Below are 18,291 nucleotides of genomic sequence, written 5' to 3'. Positions count from 1 at the left end.
ACCTACATGATAAATCAGATATTAGCAGTTTTGATAAAATGAAACGATTCACAAAAGGATTTAAACAGTTATTCTCATTTACAGTACAATATGTTGCTCTGGCATCTAATGTAAACAAGATAAAAAGTCCCACATCTGATTGGACAGTTATAGAAGCTGCTTATTATTGAAATGAGACAGGGGTTGATAAATTCAAGATTGTGCCCATTGGCACGATAGCAAAGAACACCCATCGACACTGATGAGTGAACAACGTTCAACATTTAAAAGGTATGACAAAAAATGGAAATCTGTACTTCCATCTAGAGAACTATCATTGTGGTTTTGCATTCATGCAGGAATAAACAGTTTCACATAAAGTTATTTTTTCAGTTTTAAATATTGCCAAATTTTCATGGAAAACTGATTTGCAGGAACCCCGAAACATGGCACCAGAAGTCGGTGTCAAACACACTTATGTGGACTTGCATTCTTGTTATGAAATACATAATGCTTCTGACATACTGACAAGCACACCTTCCACAGTATGTGCTTTATTATATGTTTTCTTTGTCTCATTGTGTATTGTCACATTATGTGGAAATCTTCTTGTAGTAATCTCCATCATTTACTTCAAACAGCTCCACACTCCTACAAACTTTCTCATTCTTTCCTTGGCAGTAGCTGACCTGCTTGTTGGGGTTTTAGCTTTTCCTTTCACTATGAAATTCTCTGTAAGTTCATGTTTGTACTCTGAACATTTATTTTGTAAAGTACGAGAGAGCTTTGATGTAACACTGAGCACAGCTTCCATCCTGAATTTATGTTGTATTTCTATTGACAGATATTATGCAGTGTGTCACCCTCTGATATATAGAACTAAGATAAATGTTCATGTTGTTGTGATCATGATCCTGGTGAGCTGGAGTGTTTCTCTGTTCGTTGCAATTGGCCTTGTAATAGCAGGATTAAACAAAGATAAATGTAAAGAAACATGTTTCCTTGATGTTCAACTTGCAACCATTTTGGGACTTTTTAGTTCATTTTACCTGCCAGTGATTTTAATGCTCTGTATCTACCTGAAGATTTTCCTTGTTGCACAGAGACAGGTACGCAGCATCCAGGGCACAAAGTCTGGAGCCACTGCCAGTAAGATGGAGAGAAAAGCCACTAAAACTCTTGCAATCGTTATGGGAGTATTTCTGATGTGCTGGTCTCCTTTCTTTCTCTGTATTTCCTTTCAGCTGTTGAATGATGTGTCAGTGCCAGCTGCTGTGATTGAAAGTCTTAACTGGTTTACACTGTCAAATTCTATGCTCAATCCATTTATTTATGCTTTCTTTTACAGCTGGTTCAGATCGGCTTTCAGAATGATCATATCTAGAAAAATATTTCAAGGTGATTTTTCTAACACAAAACTGCATTGACCTATTCTTCGGAGTGCAGAAAAAGCTAATAGATGAGTCAGAACTGATAACATTTGGAGCAATAAAAATTAAGCATGTCATTAGACTCTGCAACCTGTGCCACTGTGTCATGTCTTGTAAATTTCTTTGATTATATTATAAAAACCACATATTAAAGTGAAACATAGACTGAGGTGCAATATAATGAACTGTTAGTTCATGCAATCACACAAATGACTGAGAAACACAACATGCACAGATATACAGGGATATTCTGATTGTTTTTGTTCTATCTCTTTCTGCCGCAATAATCAATATAATATTGATTACTGTGCCTTTGAGTTTATTGAAAATGTTTCATCTAGTACACATTTAAATGCATAGCATAAATACATTTTCTATTAAATAAAATGTACTGAATTGTATTAGTGGGTGAGTTCACTTGCACGATGAGGGCATTTGCCCCAGCAGGAATGACACTGACACTGTCTGGTCCTGTTGAGAGGTGCACTCTAAATGTACACAATTGCTGGCCCCATTCTGAACAATACTTGATTGATTACAATGATTGTTCTGCTTCTTCTTTGTTGGTCTCCACTACATCATGAATGCTTTCATTATATGGTACTGTAATTGACACAAGCATTTAGAAAGGTATGGGACAAAAACGATAATGTCACAGTGTCACTACCAACAATACTTTAGTGCTGCACACATAACCTAATCATTAGGCCATCACTGTACGTGTTATCATTTCTACATTGATGTGTCAAAAGGTTTCAGTTATTTTTGACATTTAAACTGAGGTCTTGTTGATGTACAGTCAACGTTCTTTAAAAGCCCATGACACAGTCATTGATAGAGATGGTGGCAGCACACCTGAAGAACACTGTTGATGGAGTTGAAATATCAAATAATTGATTCTGAGACTTATTTCACAGTTTAATGGCTGTTTATGTATGTGGCTTAATTTTTAACCATCACAGTTGTGAGGGAAGCTCGACCCCCACTTCTATCATGTCAAATCAACCCTAAGTCCTGTGAGGGTGTACATAGACACAGTGGTGCTTTGAGCTAAGTGTTATTGTCAGCATGCAAACATGCTCACAATGTCAATGCTAACATGCTGATATTTTGCAGGTATAGTGACTACAGTGTTGACCATTTTAGTTTATGAATGCCAACATTTGCTAATTAGCACTGAACATAAAAAATAGTCGAGATTGATGAGAATGTCATTCGTTTCATATATTTAATGATAAGCCAAATTATTTGACGTTGAAGGCACCAGAGGAAAAATTAAGGAATCACCAAAGTTATTACAATTCATGCTCAAGAGGACATGGAGAAGACCAAATTTAATGGCAATCCATCCAACAGTTGGTGCGACACTTAAATCACGACCATAAAGAAAATGTTTTTGCTAATCCATCAAGTAGATGTTCAGATATTTCTCAGAATAAGTGAAAAACTGACCTGCTGGTATTATAAGAAAAGTTATAGTGTCACCAAGTCAAGTCATGACGATTCATCCCATGGGCACCCAATTTCATGTAACTCAATTGCCCTAAAAATCACACTTGCCAACCTCATTTTGGAGCCACAGAACACTTAAATGACAAATTTAGTTCAGTATTAATTTTAGCATGCGGTGGCATTTTCCTTATGTGATGCCATCGAAGTCAGACTTGAACAGTGTTGGAAATGATGTAAGCAAATTTTTACTGAAACACAAAAAAATATATTTACAGTACAAATACCACATCTGAAAGCAGCTTGCCAGGGATGGACTGAAACTAATAGATTACTTCAACTGACTTGAATGGCTGATTCAAGTCAGTTGAAGTAACTGATGCAAAAACGTCATAATAACACTGACAACCTTAAATTTACAATCTCAAAGATTTCCATTTCAGTACATATTCATTAAGTCATTATCTATCGCCTAATGAGCTTACACAATGGCAATTGAGCCTGTGGTCCACTGATGAAAGTAATAAATTGTTTATATGCAGTTTAAAGTCAGATCGCAGTTGCTCACAGAGTAATGGAAAAGGGCCAGTTATTGCCTGACTTCTTCATTAGTATGACAGTAGTTTGCTTGCTGCCCCTTGAATTATGTGAAGTACTAAACTGCATTTGCTGTTACCACTTTAAACTATAAATTAGTCAGGACTCATATTTTCAGTAAGAATAAAACTGATCAAGACAGAGGCCATAAGCCTACTTACAGTAGAATACAACTTGATCCCAACCTGTTGGGTACGATAACCCAAACCACCCTGCTGAGTTACCAAACACAGATGGAACATACAGAGGAAACTGGAGAGGCAAAAGAAAGAATGGAAAATGGTCAGCAAAAAGAACAAATCGAGAGACCAAAAGAAAACCTCACTAATGAGAAATGAGCAAGTGGCCAGCTTTCTTTCTAGGGATGAGAATAGTCACATTTTATTAGCCAAAAGTGCACAGTGATGACAACCAAAATCAAGAGATGTGCAGGAGGAAGCTTCAGCGGAAATGCTGGCACAACAACAATAGAGAGGTCTGGAATGGCATGAAAACCATCACTGGTTTCTGACTGACTGGCAGCAGGCAACCTGGACAGTGGCAATTAAACCAACTTAATGTTTTTTTCAATTGATTTGACACAGTGGACCCTGTCCCTGCCCATGTGCCGCTTGACTTGTTTACTGTCTACCTCCAACCACCATCTCCTCCACAGGGATGCAGGTGGATGTCTCCTTCATGTCCTGGATTGTCGATTACCTGACTGGCAGTCCACAGTGTGTACGCCTGCAACACTGTGCACCTCCTACATTGTGGTAGGAGACTTTGTTGCTAACCAGACTGCAGAGGGAGTACTGGAAGTGTAGCCTCATATGCTTCACTGACAGTTGGTTAACGGAGATCAGACCAGACTCGCATGTTATGCTGGACAATTTGCAACTGCTGACAGCAGACAGGAAAGAGAAGGAGAGCGGCAAGAGGAAAGGTAGGGCATAGTAATGTTTGTAAACAGCAGATGGTGTAACCCAGGGCACATCAGGGTAAAAGGGCAGCGCTGTACCAGAGCTGTTAGCTGTTAGCATTTGACCATATTACCTCCCAAGAGAGTTTCTCTCATGTTATCACAATAACTGTGTACATCCCCCCATCAGCCGATGCCACAACAGCATGCAAGCTTCTGCACACAGTAGTCTCACAGCTCCAGACATCGCACCCCCAGGCCCTCCTTCTCATCTCTGGAGACCAGGAATGAGCAAATGAACTGAACCTCTTTTTCAACAGATTTGATTCTACCCCCGTTCCTCCCCCCACCCACCTGAACCCAGACCTTATGTCGCAACTTCTCCACACCCCCTCCCTCCCTCCCCCTCACAGCACTCAACAGCACCCTCTTCACACCACTACATTCACCCCCTCCCATGTCACTCTACAGGGGACAAGAAGGGGCTCAGGAGGATGAAGGTGAGGAAGGCTACAGGAACGGATGGCATCAGCTCCAGACTGCTCAGGGACTGCGCAGATCAGCTCTGCGGGGTCCTCCTGCATATCTTCATCTTCAGTCCCAAAGACCACGCATCCCAGGGAGCCCAACCTCTTCCACCAGTAGCCTTAACCTCCCACCTGATGAACACCTTGGAAAGGATTATACTGAACCACCTCCATCACCTGGGGGGCAGTGAGCTGGACCCCCTACAGTTTGCATATCATCCAAGCATCGGCGTGGAGGACGCAGTCATCTACCTGCACCATCAGTCTCTTTCCCATCTGGAACAAATTGGAATACAGGGGGATTGTAACCAACTTCGTCAACTGGTGTGGACTGAACCACAAATGGCAGCAAGACGAAGGAGATGATAATTGATTTCCGAAGGAATGTACCACATGTGAACATCCAGGGCTTGGACATTGAGATCGTGGGGGATTACAGATGCCTCGGTGTTCACCTCCTTTGGAGTATGTAGGACACTGTTAAAAACATTTTAGGACTCTGTGGTGGCATCTGAAATTTTCTATGCAGTGGTCTGCTGGGGCTGTGGGAGCTCTGAGAGAGACAGGAAAAGACTTAACAAACTGGTCAGGAGAGCTGGCTCTACTCTGGACTGCCCTCTGGACACCACTGATGAGGTGGGTGAGAGGAGGATGTTAACCAAGCTGACATCGATCATGGGCAACCCATCCCTCTCCCTGCATGGGACGGTGGGTGGCTTAAGCTGCTCCTTCAGTAACAGACTGCTGCATCCAGTCTGTAAGAAAGAATGCTACCGCAGGTCCTTCATTCTTTCTTCTGTCAGACTGTTTAACTCCAGCATTGCACTATTTTTATCAATGCTAATATCTGCTCACATTTATCCATTGCACTTCTACATCTGTATATTTCTCTGTGCAATAACGCTATTTATTATCTATACAGGCCACTGTATTCTTATAAACTGTATATATTGTGCATATGAATCGACTGAGTATTTCCCCAGTGAAATAGTATTTTCCTCAAGTGCAAAATTATTCTCAAGTGCAAAACATGTCATGTCACTCGTTACTATTCTCAATAAGACTACAAGCAATAGTACTTTTTTTTATGGCAGTAGGATTCTTTGGCATTTATTATTTTTTATAATCTGTACAAATGTACATATACATAGTTGTTTTTTCTATTCTGTATCTTGTATACTTTTATTTTTTTATTTTGAGCTCTTTATGCCACCGTGCTTGCTTTTTGTAGCTTTTTGGCTGTAACGACTAAATTTCCCTGGTGTGGGATCAATAAAGTCCGATCTTATCTTATCTCTCCAGTTTGCTTTCGCGAGCCAAGGGAAGACAGAAGTAAGCTAACACTGCCAATGGCTTAGCTGGCTACAGTGTAGTGCAAAGTATGTTAGCAATTATCGTTATATTTAATTTTTTTTTTTTTTTCTAATTTTTACGAAGATCATCAAGCTAGTTGTCTGCCCTTTTGTGCTATTCCCCTCTGCAGTGATTTGTTTTAATTTACTTATTAGGATGTATAAAGTTATGATATTATATTATGATCTGTTCTGTCTTGCTCCAAATTATAAATGTAGTCTCTCTTTGTATCACTTCTGTTGACCTCAACATACTGAGTGGCCTTTTGGTTTTCATTCTGCAAGTAATTTTCAGACCTTGCTAGAGTTTGTTCTTGAAACAAGAGCATTGAAGGAGGGTAGTGAAAGGGTTAATGTTGTAAACGGTCATTACTAACACTATCACTCCTATCTCTTGTACTGTACCAACTAGTATTACTCTGTGAGCTACTGCCAGAAAATTACCTAACATGAATGTCAGAGTGGCCCATTTTCAGATTTTAAATAGATTGGGATTAAGGTTAATTGTTTATTGGCCAGTGACTTCTGCTTTCTTGTCCTTGGAAAAAGGTGTTAGTATGGATGCCTAAATGATAAATCAGATATTAACAATTCTGATAAAATGAAACGATTCACAAAAGGATTTAAACAGTTAGCATCATCTACACTACAGTATGTTGTTCTGGCATCTAATGTCAACGAGATGAAAGCCCCACACCTGATTGGACAGCTAGAGAAGCTGCTTATTATTAAAATGAGCCAGGGGTTGATAAAATCAAGATTGTGCCCAGTGGCACAGTAATGACGAATACCCATTAAGGCTGATGCATGAACTACCTTCAACATTTAAAAGGTATGAAAAAACTGGAGATCTGTACTTCCATCTAGAGAACTATTATTGTAGTTTTGCATTCATGCAGGGATAAACAGATTAAAATAAAGTTATTTTATCTGTTTTCGATATTGATCATTTTTAATGGAAAACTGATTTGCAGGAGCCCAGAAACATGGCACAAGAAGTCACTGTCGAACACAGTTATACTGACGTGCATCCCTGTTTTGAAATACAAAATGTTTCTTATATGAAGACAAGCTCACCTTCCACAGTATGTGTTTTATTATATGTTTTCCTCAGTTCATTGTCTGTTGTCACAATATGTGGAAACCTTCTTGTATTAATCTCCATCATTTACTTCAAACAGCTCCACACTCCTACAAACTCTCTCATCCTTTCCTTGGCAGTAGCTGACCTGCTTGTTGGGGTTGTAGTTTTTCCTTTCAGCATGGAATTCTCTGTAAGTTCATGTCTGTACTCTCAACATTTATTTTGTAAAGTACGAGAGAGCTTTGATGTAACACTGAGCACAGCTTCCATCCTGAATTTATGTTGTATTTCAATTGATAGATATTATACAGTGTGTCACCCTCTGACATACAGAACTAAGATAAATGTTCATGTTGTTGTGATCATGATCCTGGTGAGCTGGAGTGTTTCAGTTCTAGTTGCTATTGGCTTTATAATGGCAGGACTGAAACATGAAAAATGTGAACAAATGTGTTTTCTTGATGTTCTGCTTGCAAACATTTTGGGACCCATTTTCTCCTTTTACCTCCCAGTGATTTTAATGCTCTGTATCTACCTGAAGATTTTCCTTGTTGCACAGAGACAGGTACACAGCATCCAGGGCACAAAGTCTGGAGCCACTGCCAGTAAGATGGAGAGAAAAGCCACTAAAACTCTTGCAATCGTTATGGGAGTGTTTCTGATCTGCTGGTCTCCTTTCTTTCTTTGTTTTTCCTTTCAGCTGTTGAATGATGTGTCAGTGCCAGTTGCAGTGACTGAAAGTCTTAACTGGCTTGCACTTTCAAATTCTATGCTCAATCCATTTATTTATGCTTTCTTTTACAGCTGGTTCAGATCAGCTTTCAGAATGATCATATCTAGAAAAATATTTCAAGGTGATTTTTCTAACACAAAACTGCATTGACCGATTCTTTGGAGTAAAGAAAAACTACCAGATGAGTCAGAACTGATAACATTTGGATCAATCAAAACAAAATGTGTCATTAGACTCTGCAGCCTGTACATTTGCGTGATGTCTTGTATGATTCTTCTTAAACTATGCTATAACTACATATTAAAGCAGGCGTGGGCAATTAATTTTTACAAGGGGCCACATGAGAAACCTGAGCTGTGTTTGGAGGGCCAAACCAACAATAACTTGCACTTAATTCTGCTCAATATAAATTTTCTCCAGTTGTAAAAAGCACTAAATTATATATTTCGATTAACTGCTACTAATAATCAGAAGAAAAAAGATATTCTGTAAATATTTCTACAAATATATGAAATTGTGGTGTTGGTCAAATGGGAAAATACTCCTGTTGAAGTAATGAACAGTAAAAAAAAAACAATCATTACATCAGTGTTTCATTTTATTTTTAACATGTTCATCTTCACAAATACTGAGAATGTGTCTTGCAGTATGTTAAAGATCAGCAGTTGGTCAACTTTATACAAAAAACAATATGCGCTTTTAATGTTTTTCACTTTGTATTTGTTCAGTGGAAAAATCCAGTCTGTCTTGGGCTTGAACAAGTGCATTGAAATCTGGCTGAATGTCTGAGAATGACTGCATTCTCTTCAAAAAACTGTTCATTTTTTCTAGCCATTTTGTGGGATATGACATAACTTGACAGCTGCATCTCTGGATGTGCAAAGTTCAGTAAAAAGTCCTTGTTGATTTTGCAGCTTAGCTGGCAAAGCATCCGACTCCCTCGCACGCTCTTCAACAGACTACTTCTTGTATTTCCCCTCATGTTCTCTCACGTAGTGGTGATTCAAACTGTAATCCTTGAACACAGTGACCCGTGTACCGCAAACTAAGCACGCGGCTTTATTAAAAAATAAAAAAGGCACGCTTTCCAAAAATAAAAGCAACACAGTTGTATCGCGTGCACAGCATAAATACTTTTTCATTTATGTTCTAATTTACGATTGACCTCACGGGGGCCCGACAGGGATGCCCTAAGGGCCGGATGTGGCCCGTGGAGCATAAAATGCCCAGGCCTGTATTAAGGTGAAACACAGACTGAAGTCCAACATAATGAATCGTTTATGCAATCACGTTAACAAGATAAACACATCATGTCCAAATGTAGAGGGATATTCTGATTGTGCTTGTCTCAACTTTTCCTGGTGCTGTATGATGCCCACACTGAGTAAAATTTTCAATATAATTCTGATTACTGCATCTTTGTCTTTATTTAAAATCTTTAGTCTGGTACATGTTTTAATGCACTGCATAAATAAAATTGTTTTAAAATGATATGCACTGAATTACATTCGTGGATGAGTTTTCAAAAACATCTTTGAACACTTACAGGATGAGGACATTTCCCCCCGCAGGGATGATACAGATCCTGGCCTCAAACTGTCTGGTCCTGTTGAGAGGTGGACTCTAAATGTACCTAATCGTTGGCCCCATTCTGAACAATTCTTCATCGGTTACAATGATTGTTTTTCTACTTAGAGATGCTGGTCTACACTATGTCATGAATGTGCTCTTCATATGGTAGTGTAATTGGCACAAGTATTGTAAAAGGTATGAGTCAAAAAAGGAGAAAATAATGATTTATCGCCACAAACAATACTTTAGTGCTGCACACATAACCTAATCATTCGGCCATCACTTTAGGTGTTATCATTTCTACATTGATGTGCCAAAGAGCTTCAGGAGGCTAAGCTCTTTTTTGACATATAGGTCTTATTATTTACTGTAAATGTTTTTTAATGGTCCTCTTCAAACATAATACAGCCTTTATGGATAGAGCTGCAACATTATGGATAAAGATGCACATTGTGTGTCAGGGAGAGCCATCCCACCATGGTGGCAGCACTAATGAAGAACTCTATTGAAAGTGAAAAAATACCAAACAATGGATCTAAAACTCATGTTACAGTTTAATGGTTGTTTATGTCTGTGGCTTAATGTTTAACCATTGCGCTTGTGAGGGATGCTCGACCCCATCTCTCACGTCTAATTAGCCCTGAACCCATGATGATTCGATATCCTATAATCTGACAGTGCCTAAACGAAATAAGACTAAGAGTCTCCTTTCATGGAAAAGACTGCAAGGCAATATGTTGGAGAAGTGGTGCTTTGAGCTACATGCTATTGTCAGCATGCTGACCTGCTAACGATGACAATGCTGACACGCTAATATTTAGCAGATTTAGTGTTTATCATGTTCACCATTTACATTAGCATGTTAGCATGCTGACATTTGCTAATTAGCACGGAACACAAACTACAGTTGAGGCCGGTGAGAATGTCATTTGTATTGTACACCAGGAATCACCAAAGTTATTACAGTTCATGCCGAATAGAACATGAAGACCAAATGTAATGGCAGTTCATACAATAGTTTTCGAGACATTTAACTTAAAACCACAAATTTGGACATCGTGGTGGTGCTACTGGAAGTTAGTAGGATTCATTGTCTGAGAATAATTTATCTCTGTGTTTTTTGGGTTTTTTTTTTTTTCTAATCCAACAAATAATTTCAGATATTTCTCGCAATAAGTGAAAAATCTGAGCTGTTAATGGTATTAGAGGGAAAACATATGGGGACACCAAAGTCATGAAGATTCATCCTCTGGGCACCAAATTCATGTCAGTCAATTAAATTGTCAAGAAATGCCACTCCAAACTAAAAATGCTAACCTCATTTTGGAGCCACAGGATAATATATAGGCTCAAAAAAGTCAGGAGAATTCATCCAGCGGGGAGTAAAAAGTTCATAGAAACTCTTTGAATGGTTGTTGAAATATTCCAGTCTGGACTGACAGACCACCTCCAGCATTCCTCAGTGTTGGATACGGAACAAAATTCAGCCCTTGCAAATTTTGTCTGGTCAGGTGATGTCCAGGTCAGGGCAGCTGTGGCTCAGGAGGTAGAGCAGTCATCTGCCAATCAGGAGGTTAGTTGTTCGATCCCTGGCCTCGGCAGTCCACATGCCGAAGTATTGTTGGGCAAGATACTGAACTCCAAAACTGCCCCTGATGCTGTGCCATTGGTGTATCAATTCATATGTATGTTGCTTTGGACAAAAGTGTCTACCAAATGACTAATTGTCTATGCTCCCTTCAGCATGCACAGTTTTTAATTCCTGGAATGGTTGTAATTACGATGTGCACAGATTTGTAAAATGCAACAGGGAAAGATGGCACCCCTTCTCCATCCTCAGTAAAGGCAACTGACATTTAAAATCATTCTAGAGAACAATAGTTTTAATTGCTCTGATTTTACAGACGTTGTCTACCTACAGCTGTCTGCCATTTTGTGCCATTCCCCTCCTTGAGAAAATCCTGTTCGTCTAATTATGACAAACTTTCCTGTGATCTATTTTGCTAAAATGTATATTTGGGTGCATAACGTATGATGTGAACTGTCTTGCTCTAAATGTACTCTCTAGTTTAATCACTTGTTTTGACAGAAATATACTGAGTGGCATTTTGGTTTTAATTCTGCAAGCGATTTCTGTGCTTTGCTAGGTTTTATTCTTCAAAGCAGAGCGTGAAAGGAGTGTAGTGAAAGAGTTAATGTCACCACTAACACTGCTACCTCTTGTACTATAGCTACCAGTATTACCTTGTAAGTTACTGCTATTAGTAAAACATTACCTGACATGAACCTGTCAGAGTGGATCCATTCTTAAATCTGAAATGGATTAGGGTTGTGGTTAAAATTTTAACCTAAAAGGTGAATCAGATATTAACTGTTCTGGTAAAGTGAAAGGACTCACAAAAGGATGACAGGTAACGTCATCTCCAGCACATTATGTTGCTGTGGCATCTAATGTCAACAAGATGAATAGTCCCACATCTGATTGGACCATTCTATAATGTATTTATTATGGAAATGAGACAGGGGTTGATAAAAATCAAGATTGTGCCCAGTGGCACAGTGATGAAGAACACCCATCAACACTGATGTGTGAACTGCCTTCAACATTTCAGAGGTATGACATAAACTGAAGATCTCTATTTCCATCTAGAGAGCTATCATTGGAGTTTTGCACTCATGCAGGGTTAAATATTTTAAAATAAACGTTACTGTTCCATTTTGAATATTGCTAATTTTCAATGGAAAACTGATTTGCAGGAACCCAGAAACATGGCACCAGAAGTCACTGTCGAACACACTTACACTGACGTACATCCCTGTTATGAAATGCAAAATGTTTCTTATATGAAGACAAGCTCACCTTCCACAGTATGTGTTTTATTATATGTTTTCCTCAGTTCATTGTCTGTTGTCACAATATGTGGAAACCTTCTTGTATTAATCTCCATCATTTACTTCAAACAGCTCCACACTCCTACAAACTCTCTCATCCTTTCCTTGGCAGTAGCTGACCTGCTTGTTGGAGTTGTAGTTTTTCCTTTCAGCATGGAATTCTCTGTAAGTTCATGTCTGTACTCTGAACATTTATTTTGTAAAGTGCGAGAGAGCTGTGATGTAACACTGAGCACAGCTTCCATCCTGAATTTATGTTGTATTTCTATTGACAGATATTATGCAGTGTGTCACCCTCTGACATACAGAATGAAGATAAATGTTCATGTTGTTGTGATCATGATCCTGGTGAGCTGGAGTGTTCCAGTTCTAGTTGCTATTGGCTTTATAATGGTAGGAATGAAACATGAAAAATGTGAACAAATGTGCTTTCTTGATGTTCTGCTTGCAAACATTTTGGGACCCATTTTCTCCTTTTACCTCCCAGTGATTTTAATGCTCTGTATCTACCTGAAGATTCTCCTTGTTGCACAGAGACAGGTACACAGCATCCAGGGCACAAAGTCTGGAGCCACTGCCAGTAAGACGGAGAGAAAAGCCACTAAAACTCTTGCAATCGTTATGGGAGTGTTTCTGATTTGCTGGTCTCCTTTCTTTCTTTGTATTTCCTTCCAGCTGTTGAATGATGTGTCAGCGCCAGCTGCAGTGATTGAAAGTCTTGGCTGGCTTGCACTGTCAAATTCTATGCTCAATCCATTTATTTATGCTTTCTTTTACAGCTGGTTCAGATCAGCTTTCAGAATGATCATATCTAGAAAAATATTTCAAGGCGATTTTGCTAACACAAAACTGCTTTGATCTATTCTTTGGAGTGCAGAAAAAGCTACCAGATGAGTCAGAACTGATAACATTGGGATCAATAAAAATTAAGCATGTCATTATTAGACTCTGCAACCTGTACCACTGTGTCATGTTGTTAATGACTTTTTAAAATGTTATAAAAACTACATATTAAGGCGAAACACAGACTTGGATGCAATATAATGAACTGTTAGTTTGTGCAATATTGTAAATGGTTTAAACACACTGTGTACAAATATACAGGGATATTCTGATTGTGCTCGTTCCAAATTCTCCTTTTGCTTTATGATGCCCAATATATATGTAATATTGATTACTGTATCTCTCAGAGTGGGCCAATTCTCGAATCTTAAATACATTAGGGTTGGGGTTAATATACTGTACCAAACAAACCAGAATATGTTTTATATTTTAGATTCTTCAAAGTAGCCACCATTTGCTTTGAAGACAGCTTTGCACACTCTTGGCGGAAGGTAGGAGGTAGTCACCTGGGATAGTTTTCCAACAGTCTTGATGGAATTCCAAGAGGTGCTGAGCACTTGGGTTGGCTGCTTTGCCTTTACTCTGTAGTCCAACTCATCCCAAACCATCTCAATTAGGTTTGAGTCAGGTGATTGTGGAAGCCAGGTCATCTGACGCAGCACTCCATCACTCTCTTTCTTGGTCTGCCCTGACATAACCTAGAGGTGTGTTTTGGGATCATTGTCCTTCTGAAAAACAAATGATATTCCCACTAAGCGCAAACCAGATTGGATGGCATATCGCTGCAGAATGCTATGGAAGCCATGCTGGTTAAGTGTGCCTTGAATTTTGAATAAATCACCAACAGCAAAGCACCCCCACACCATCACACCTCCTCTTCCATGCTTTACGGTGGGAACTACACATCTGCTCACCTTTTCTGAGTCTCACAAAGACATGGCGGGTGGAGCCAAAACTTTCAAATTTGGACTCATCAGACCAAAGGACAGATTTCCACTGGTCTAATGTCCATTCCTTGTGTTTCTTGGTCCAAGCAATTCTCTACTTGTTGTTGTCCTTCCTCAGAAGTAGCTTCTTTACAGCAATTCGACCATGAAGGCCTGATTCACGCAGTCTCCTCTGAACAGTTGATGTTGAGATGTGTCTGCTACCTGAACTCTGTGAAGCATTTATGTGGGCTCTAATCTGGGATGCTGTTAATATGCAATTTCTGAGGCTGGTAACTCTGATGAACTTGTCCTCTGCAGCAGAGGTGACTCTTGGTCTTCCTTTCCCGTAGCAGTCCACATGAGAGCAAGTTTCATCATAGCATTTGATGGTCTTTGTTACTGCACTTGAGGATACATTCAAAGTTCTTGCAATTTTTCCGGAGTGACTGACTTTCATATCATAAAGTAATGATGGACTGTCATTTTTCTTCACTTAGTTGAGTGGTTCTTGCCATAATATGTGTTGCAGCAGCCAGAGACAGGCCGACACCGGGACTTCAGTGCAACAAGGTTTTATTACTGTAACGTCAGCGTACCACAGAATACCTCTCTCACAGTAGTCGGCCTGCTCTGCACGTGTCCTCTGCTGCCGGAGAAAACTAGTGCTTATTCTGCAACACACCTGATAACCTGACAAGAAGAAAACCTTCTTCTCCAATTCTTTTTTTTCCCTGGTGCTTGCCACATGTGCACAAGCGCCACCTGGCAACGAAGACTGTGCAGAGCATTACCAAACTACTAAAACATATTGAAACATAAACAATGTCACGTGTAACAAATAACTATCTTAGAAATCAGATTTGTGGAACACAATCAAATTATATGCAAGTGCAGTCAAAAATAGGTTGTGGGGTCCCCTATAACCCAAACAAATATAAACAAAATACTTCGAGCATTGATCAACCTGTCACATATGGATTAGAACAAAGTCAAATTGGGCTATTCACTTTATAGACCTTTGTACTAACCCTACCTCTGCACAACACAACTAATGGTCTAAAACACATTAAGAAAACCATTCCAGGTGACCACCTCATGAAGCTGACTGAGAGAATGCCAAGGTGTGCAAAGCTGTTAGCAAAGCAAACGGTGGCTACTTTGAAGAATCTAAAATAAAATATAAAACATATTCTGGTTTGCTCAACACTTTTTTGTTTACTACATAATTCCATATGTGTTCCTTCATAGTTTGAATGTCTTCAGTATTAATCTACAATGTAGAAAATAACAAAAAAATAACAAATAAAAACCATTGAATGAGAAGGTGTGTCCAAACTTTTGACTGGTACTGTATATATTTTCTTTTTTTTTTTTTTTTGGCTTGAAAACTTTTGGTATTGTGGCCTTGGGAAAAGATCTTAGTATGTCTACTTCAGTGATAAATCAGATATTAGCAGGTTGGTAAAATGAAAGGACTCACAAAATGATTTAAAAAGTTATTCTCATCTACAGTACAGTATGTTGCTCTGGCATCTAAGATAAAATGTCCCACATCTGATTGGATGGTTATACGTCATTATTATGGAAATGAGACAGGGGTTGATAAAAAACAAACATTGTGGCCAGTGGCACAGTCATGAAGAACATCCATCAATACTGATGTGTGAACTACTTCCAGCATTTAAGAGGTATGACACAAACTGAAAATCTGTATTTCCATCTAGAGAACAATTATTGTAGTTTTGCACTCATGCAGGGCTAAACAGTTTAAAATAAGCATAATTTTTTCTATTTTAAATATTGTTCATTTTTAATGGAAAATTGATTTGCAGGAATCCAGAGCCATGGCATCAGAAGTCAGTGTCAACCACACTTATGTTGATTTACATCCCTGTTATGAAATACATATTGTTTCTTATATAATAACAATTCCACCTTCCACAGTATGTGTTTTATTATTTGTGGTCCTCAGTTCATTGTCTGTTGTCACAATATGTGGAAACCTTCTTGTATTAATCTCCATCATTTACTTCAAACAGCTCCACACTCCTACAAACTCTCTCATCCTTTCCTTGGCAGTAGCTGACCTGCTTGTTGGGGTTGTAGTTTTTCCTCTCAGCATGGAATTCTCTGTAAATTCATGTCTGTACTCTGAACATTTATTTTGTAGAGTACGAGATTGCTGTGATGTAACACTGTGCACAGCTTCCATCCTGAATTTATGTTGTATTTCTATTGACAGATATTATGCAGTGTGTCACCCTCTGACATATAGAACGAAGATAAATGTTCATGTTGTTGTGATCATGATCCTGGTGAGCTGGAGTGTTTCAATTCTAGCTGCTGTTGCCTTTTTAATAGCAGGAATAAAACAGGTAAAATGTGAACAAATGTGTTTTATTTATTTTCTACTTGGAAACATTTTGGGACCCATTTTCTCATTTTACCTCCCAGTGATTTTAATGCTCTGTATCTACCTGAAGATTTTCCTTGTTGCACAGAGACAGGTACGCAGCATCCAGGGCACAAAGTCTGGAGCCACTGCCAGTAAGATGGAGAGAAAAGCCACTAAAACTCTTGCAATCGTTATGGGAGTGTTTCTGATCTGCTGGTCTCCTTTCTTTCTATGTTTTTCCTTCCAGCTGTTGAATGATGTGTCAGTGCCAGTTGCAGTGATTGAAAGTCTTAACTGGCTTGCACTGTCAAATTCTATGCTCAATCCATTTATTTATGCTTTGTTTTACAGCTGGTTCAGATCGGCTTTCAGAATGATCATATCTAGAAAAATATTTCAAGGTGATTTTTCGAACACAAAACTGCTTTGACCTACTCTTTGGAGTGTAGAAAAAGCTACCAGATGAGTCTGTACTGATGGCATTTGGTACAATAAAGATTAGGCATGTCATTAGACTCTGCAACCTGTACCTTAACATTATGTCTTGTTAGATTTTTTTTGTTGGATTTTTTTTTTTTTTTTTTTTTTTTTTTTTTTAAATTATGATATGAAAACAAAATATTAAGGTGAAACACAGCTTGTGACACAAACAGATGTGCATAATAATGAACTGTTAGTTTATACAATCATGTAAATGACTTAAACACATTATGAACAAATTTACACATTTATTCTGATTGTGCTTGTTCTAACTTTACCTGATGCTATAGGGCACATACTTTGAGTAAAACATATCCAATATAATACTGACTACAGTATCTTTCAGATTATTGAAAATCTCTTTCATCTGGTACACATTTAAATGCATCACAAAAATATATTGATCATAAAATAAAATGTACTGAATTATATAAGTGGATACATTTCAAACAATACTTTGGTGCTGCACACATAACCTACATTTTAGGCCTGGTGTTAGTGTTGTGATTTCTGCATTGATGTGTGAAAAGCTTGAGGAGGCTAAGTTCTTTTTTGACATTTAACCATAGGTTTATGTACAGTGTCAATGGTCCTCTTCAAACATGACACAATCATTATGGATAGAGATGCAAATTGTGTGTTAGGGAGAGCCTAAACCCTTCTCTCATCCTACTGCTGGAGAACACTGTTGAAAGTGAAAAATATCAAATGATGGATTCTAAGACTCATGCTACCATTTAATGGCTGCACATGTTGGTGGCTCAAATAGTAACCATCATGCTTGTGAGGAAGGCTCCCCCACCCCACATCTATCACATTCAATCAACCTAAAGCCCATAGTGATTTTGTTTAAAATGTCTGGCTAAATAGCACTACTAGTGTAGCTATACTAATAGAGGCATGTCCTCCGAATTATGTTTTTTTCGTCAGTCAGACAAAACAGGAAAGGAGGAGGCATTGCAGCCATTTTTTCTGAACAGTTTGTGCGTAATGACATTGGCCCGAGTGAATCATTTGAATATATTACCTTTGAGCTGAAAGCAGAATTACATTGTATTGAAGATATTATCAGTGTTTTTGCAGGAATTCTCAGAGCTGATTGCACAAATATGACAGATTAATCCTGAA

At 38.6% G+C, this 18,291-nt stretch overlaps 4 protein-coding genes across 4 annotated transcripts; all 4 read left to right on the top strand.

Moving 5' to 3' along the window:
- The first annotated feature begins 425 nt into the window (after positions 1 to 425).
- LOC143336681 (trace amine-associated receptor 1-like) lies at positions 426 to 1,406 on the top strand. The gene has a single exon (XM_076756950.1). It carries the CDS (start codon positions 426 to 428, stop codon positions 1,404 to 1,406), a length of 981 nt encoding a protein of 326 aa, XP_076613065.1.
- A 4,512-nt stretch (positions 1,407 to 5,918) lies between these two features.
- LOC143336680 (trace amine-associated receptor 1-like) lies at positions 5,919 to 8,202 on the top strand. The gene is made up of 2 exons (XM_076756948.1): positions 5,919 to 5,961; positions 7,259 to 8,202. The coding sequence occupies exons 1-2, from the start codon at positions 5,919 to 5,921 to the stop codon at positions 8,200 to 8,202; spliced, it is 987 nt and encodes a 328-aa protein (XP_076613063.1).
- Positions 8,203 to 12,468: 4,266 nt separating this feature from the next.
- On the top strand, positions 12,469 to 13,374 carry LOC143336679 (trace amine-associated receptor 1-like). The gene has a single exon (XM_076756947.1). The coding sequence runs from the start codon at positions 12,469 to 12,471 to the stop codon at positions 13,372 to 13,374; it is 906 nt and encodes a 301-aa protein (XP_076613062.1).
- A 2,758-nt stretch (positions 13,375 to 16,132) lies between these two features.
- On the top strand, positions 16,133 to 17,113 carry LOC143336675 (trace amine-associated receptor 4-like). Its single transcript, XM_076756940.1, has one exon. It carries the CDS (start codon positions 16,133 to 16,135, stop codon positions 17,111 to 17,113), a length of 981 nt encoding a protein of 326 aa, XP_076613055.1.
- Positions 17,114 to 18,291: the final 1,178 nt, after the last annotated feature.

This window comes from Chaetodon auriga, chromosome 18, assembly GCF_051107435.1.
Source record: "Chaetodon auriga isolate fChaAug3 chromosome 18, fChaAug3.hap1, whole genome shotgun sequence".
Taxonomy (NCBI): domain Eukaryota; kingdom Metazoa; phylum Chordata; class Actinopteri; order Chaetodontiformes; family Chaetodontidae; genus Chaetodon; species Chaetodon auriga.
Note: the sequence above shows the minus strand (reverse complement) of the source record. Positions and strands in the feature narration are given on the sequence as shown.

Coding starts and splice junctions, on each gene's coding strand:
- LOC143336680 (XM_076756948.1), top strand. CDS start 5,919: ATGTCACTCGTTACTATTCTCAATAAGACTACAAGCAATAGTA. Junction 5,962..7,258: donor TAAGACTACAAGCAATAGTA/CTTTTTTTTATG, acceptor ACAGTTATACTG/ACGTGCATCCCTGTTTTGAA.
- LOC143336681 (XM_076756950.1), top strand. CDS start 426: ATGGCACCAGAAGTCGGTGTCAAACACACTTATGTGGACTTGCATTCT.
- LOC143336675 (XM_076756940.1), top strand. CDS start 16,133: ATGGCATCAGAAGTCAGTGTCAACCACACTTATGTTGATTTACATCCC.
- LOC143336679 (XM_076756947.1), top strand. CDS start 12,469: ATGAAGACAAGCTCACCTTCCACAGTATGTGTTTTATTATATGTTTTC.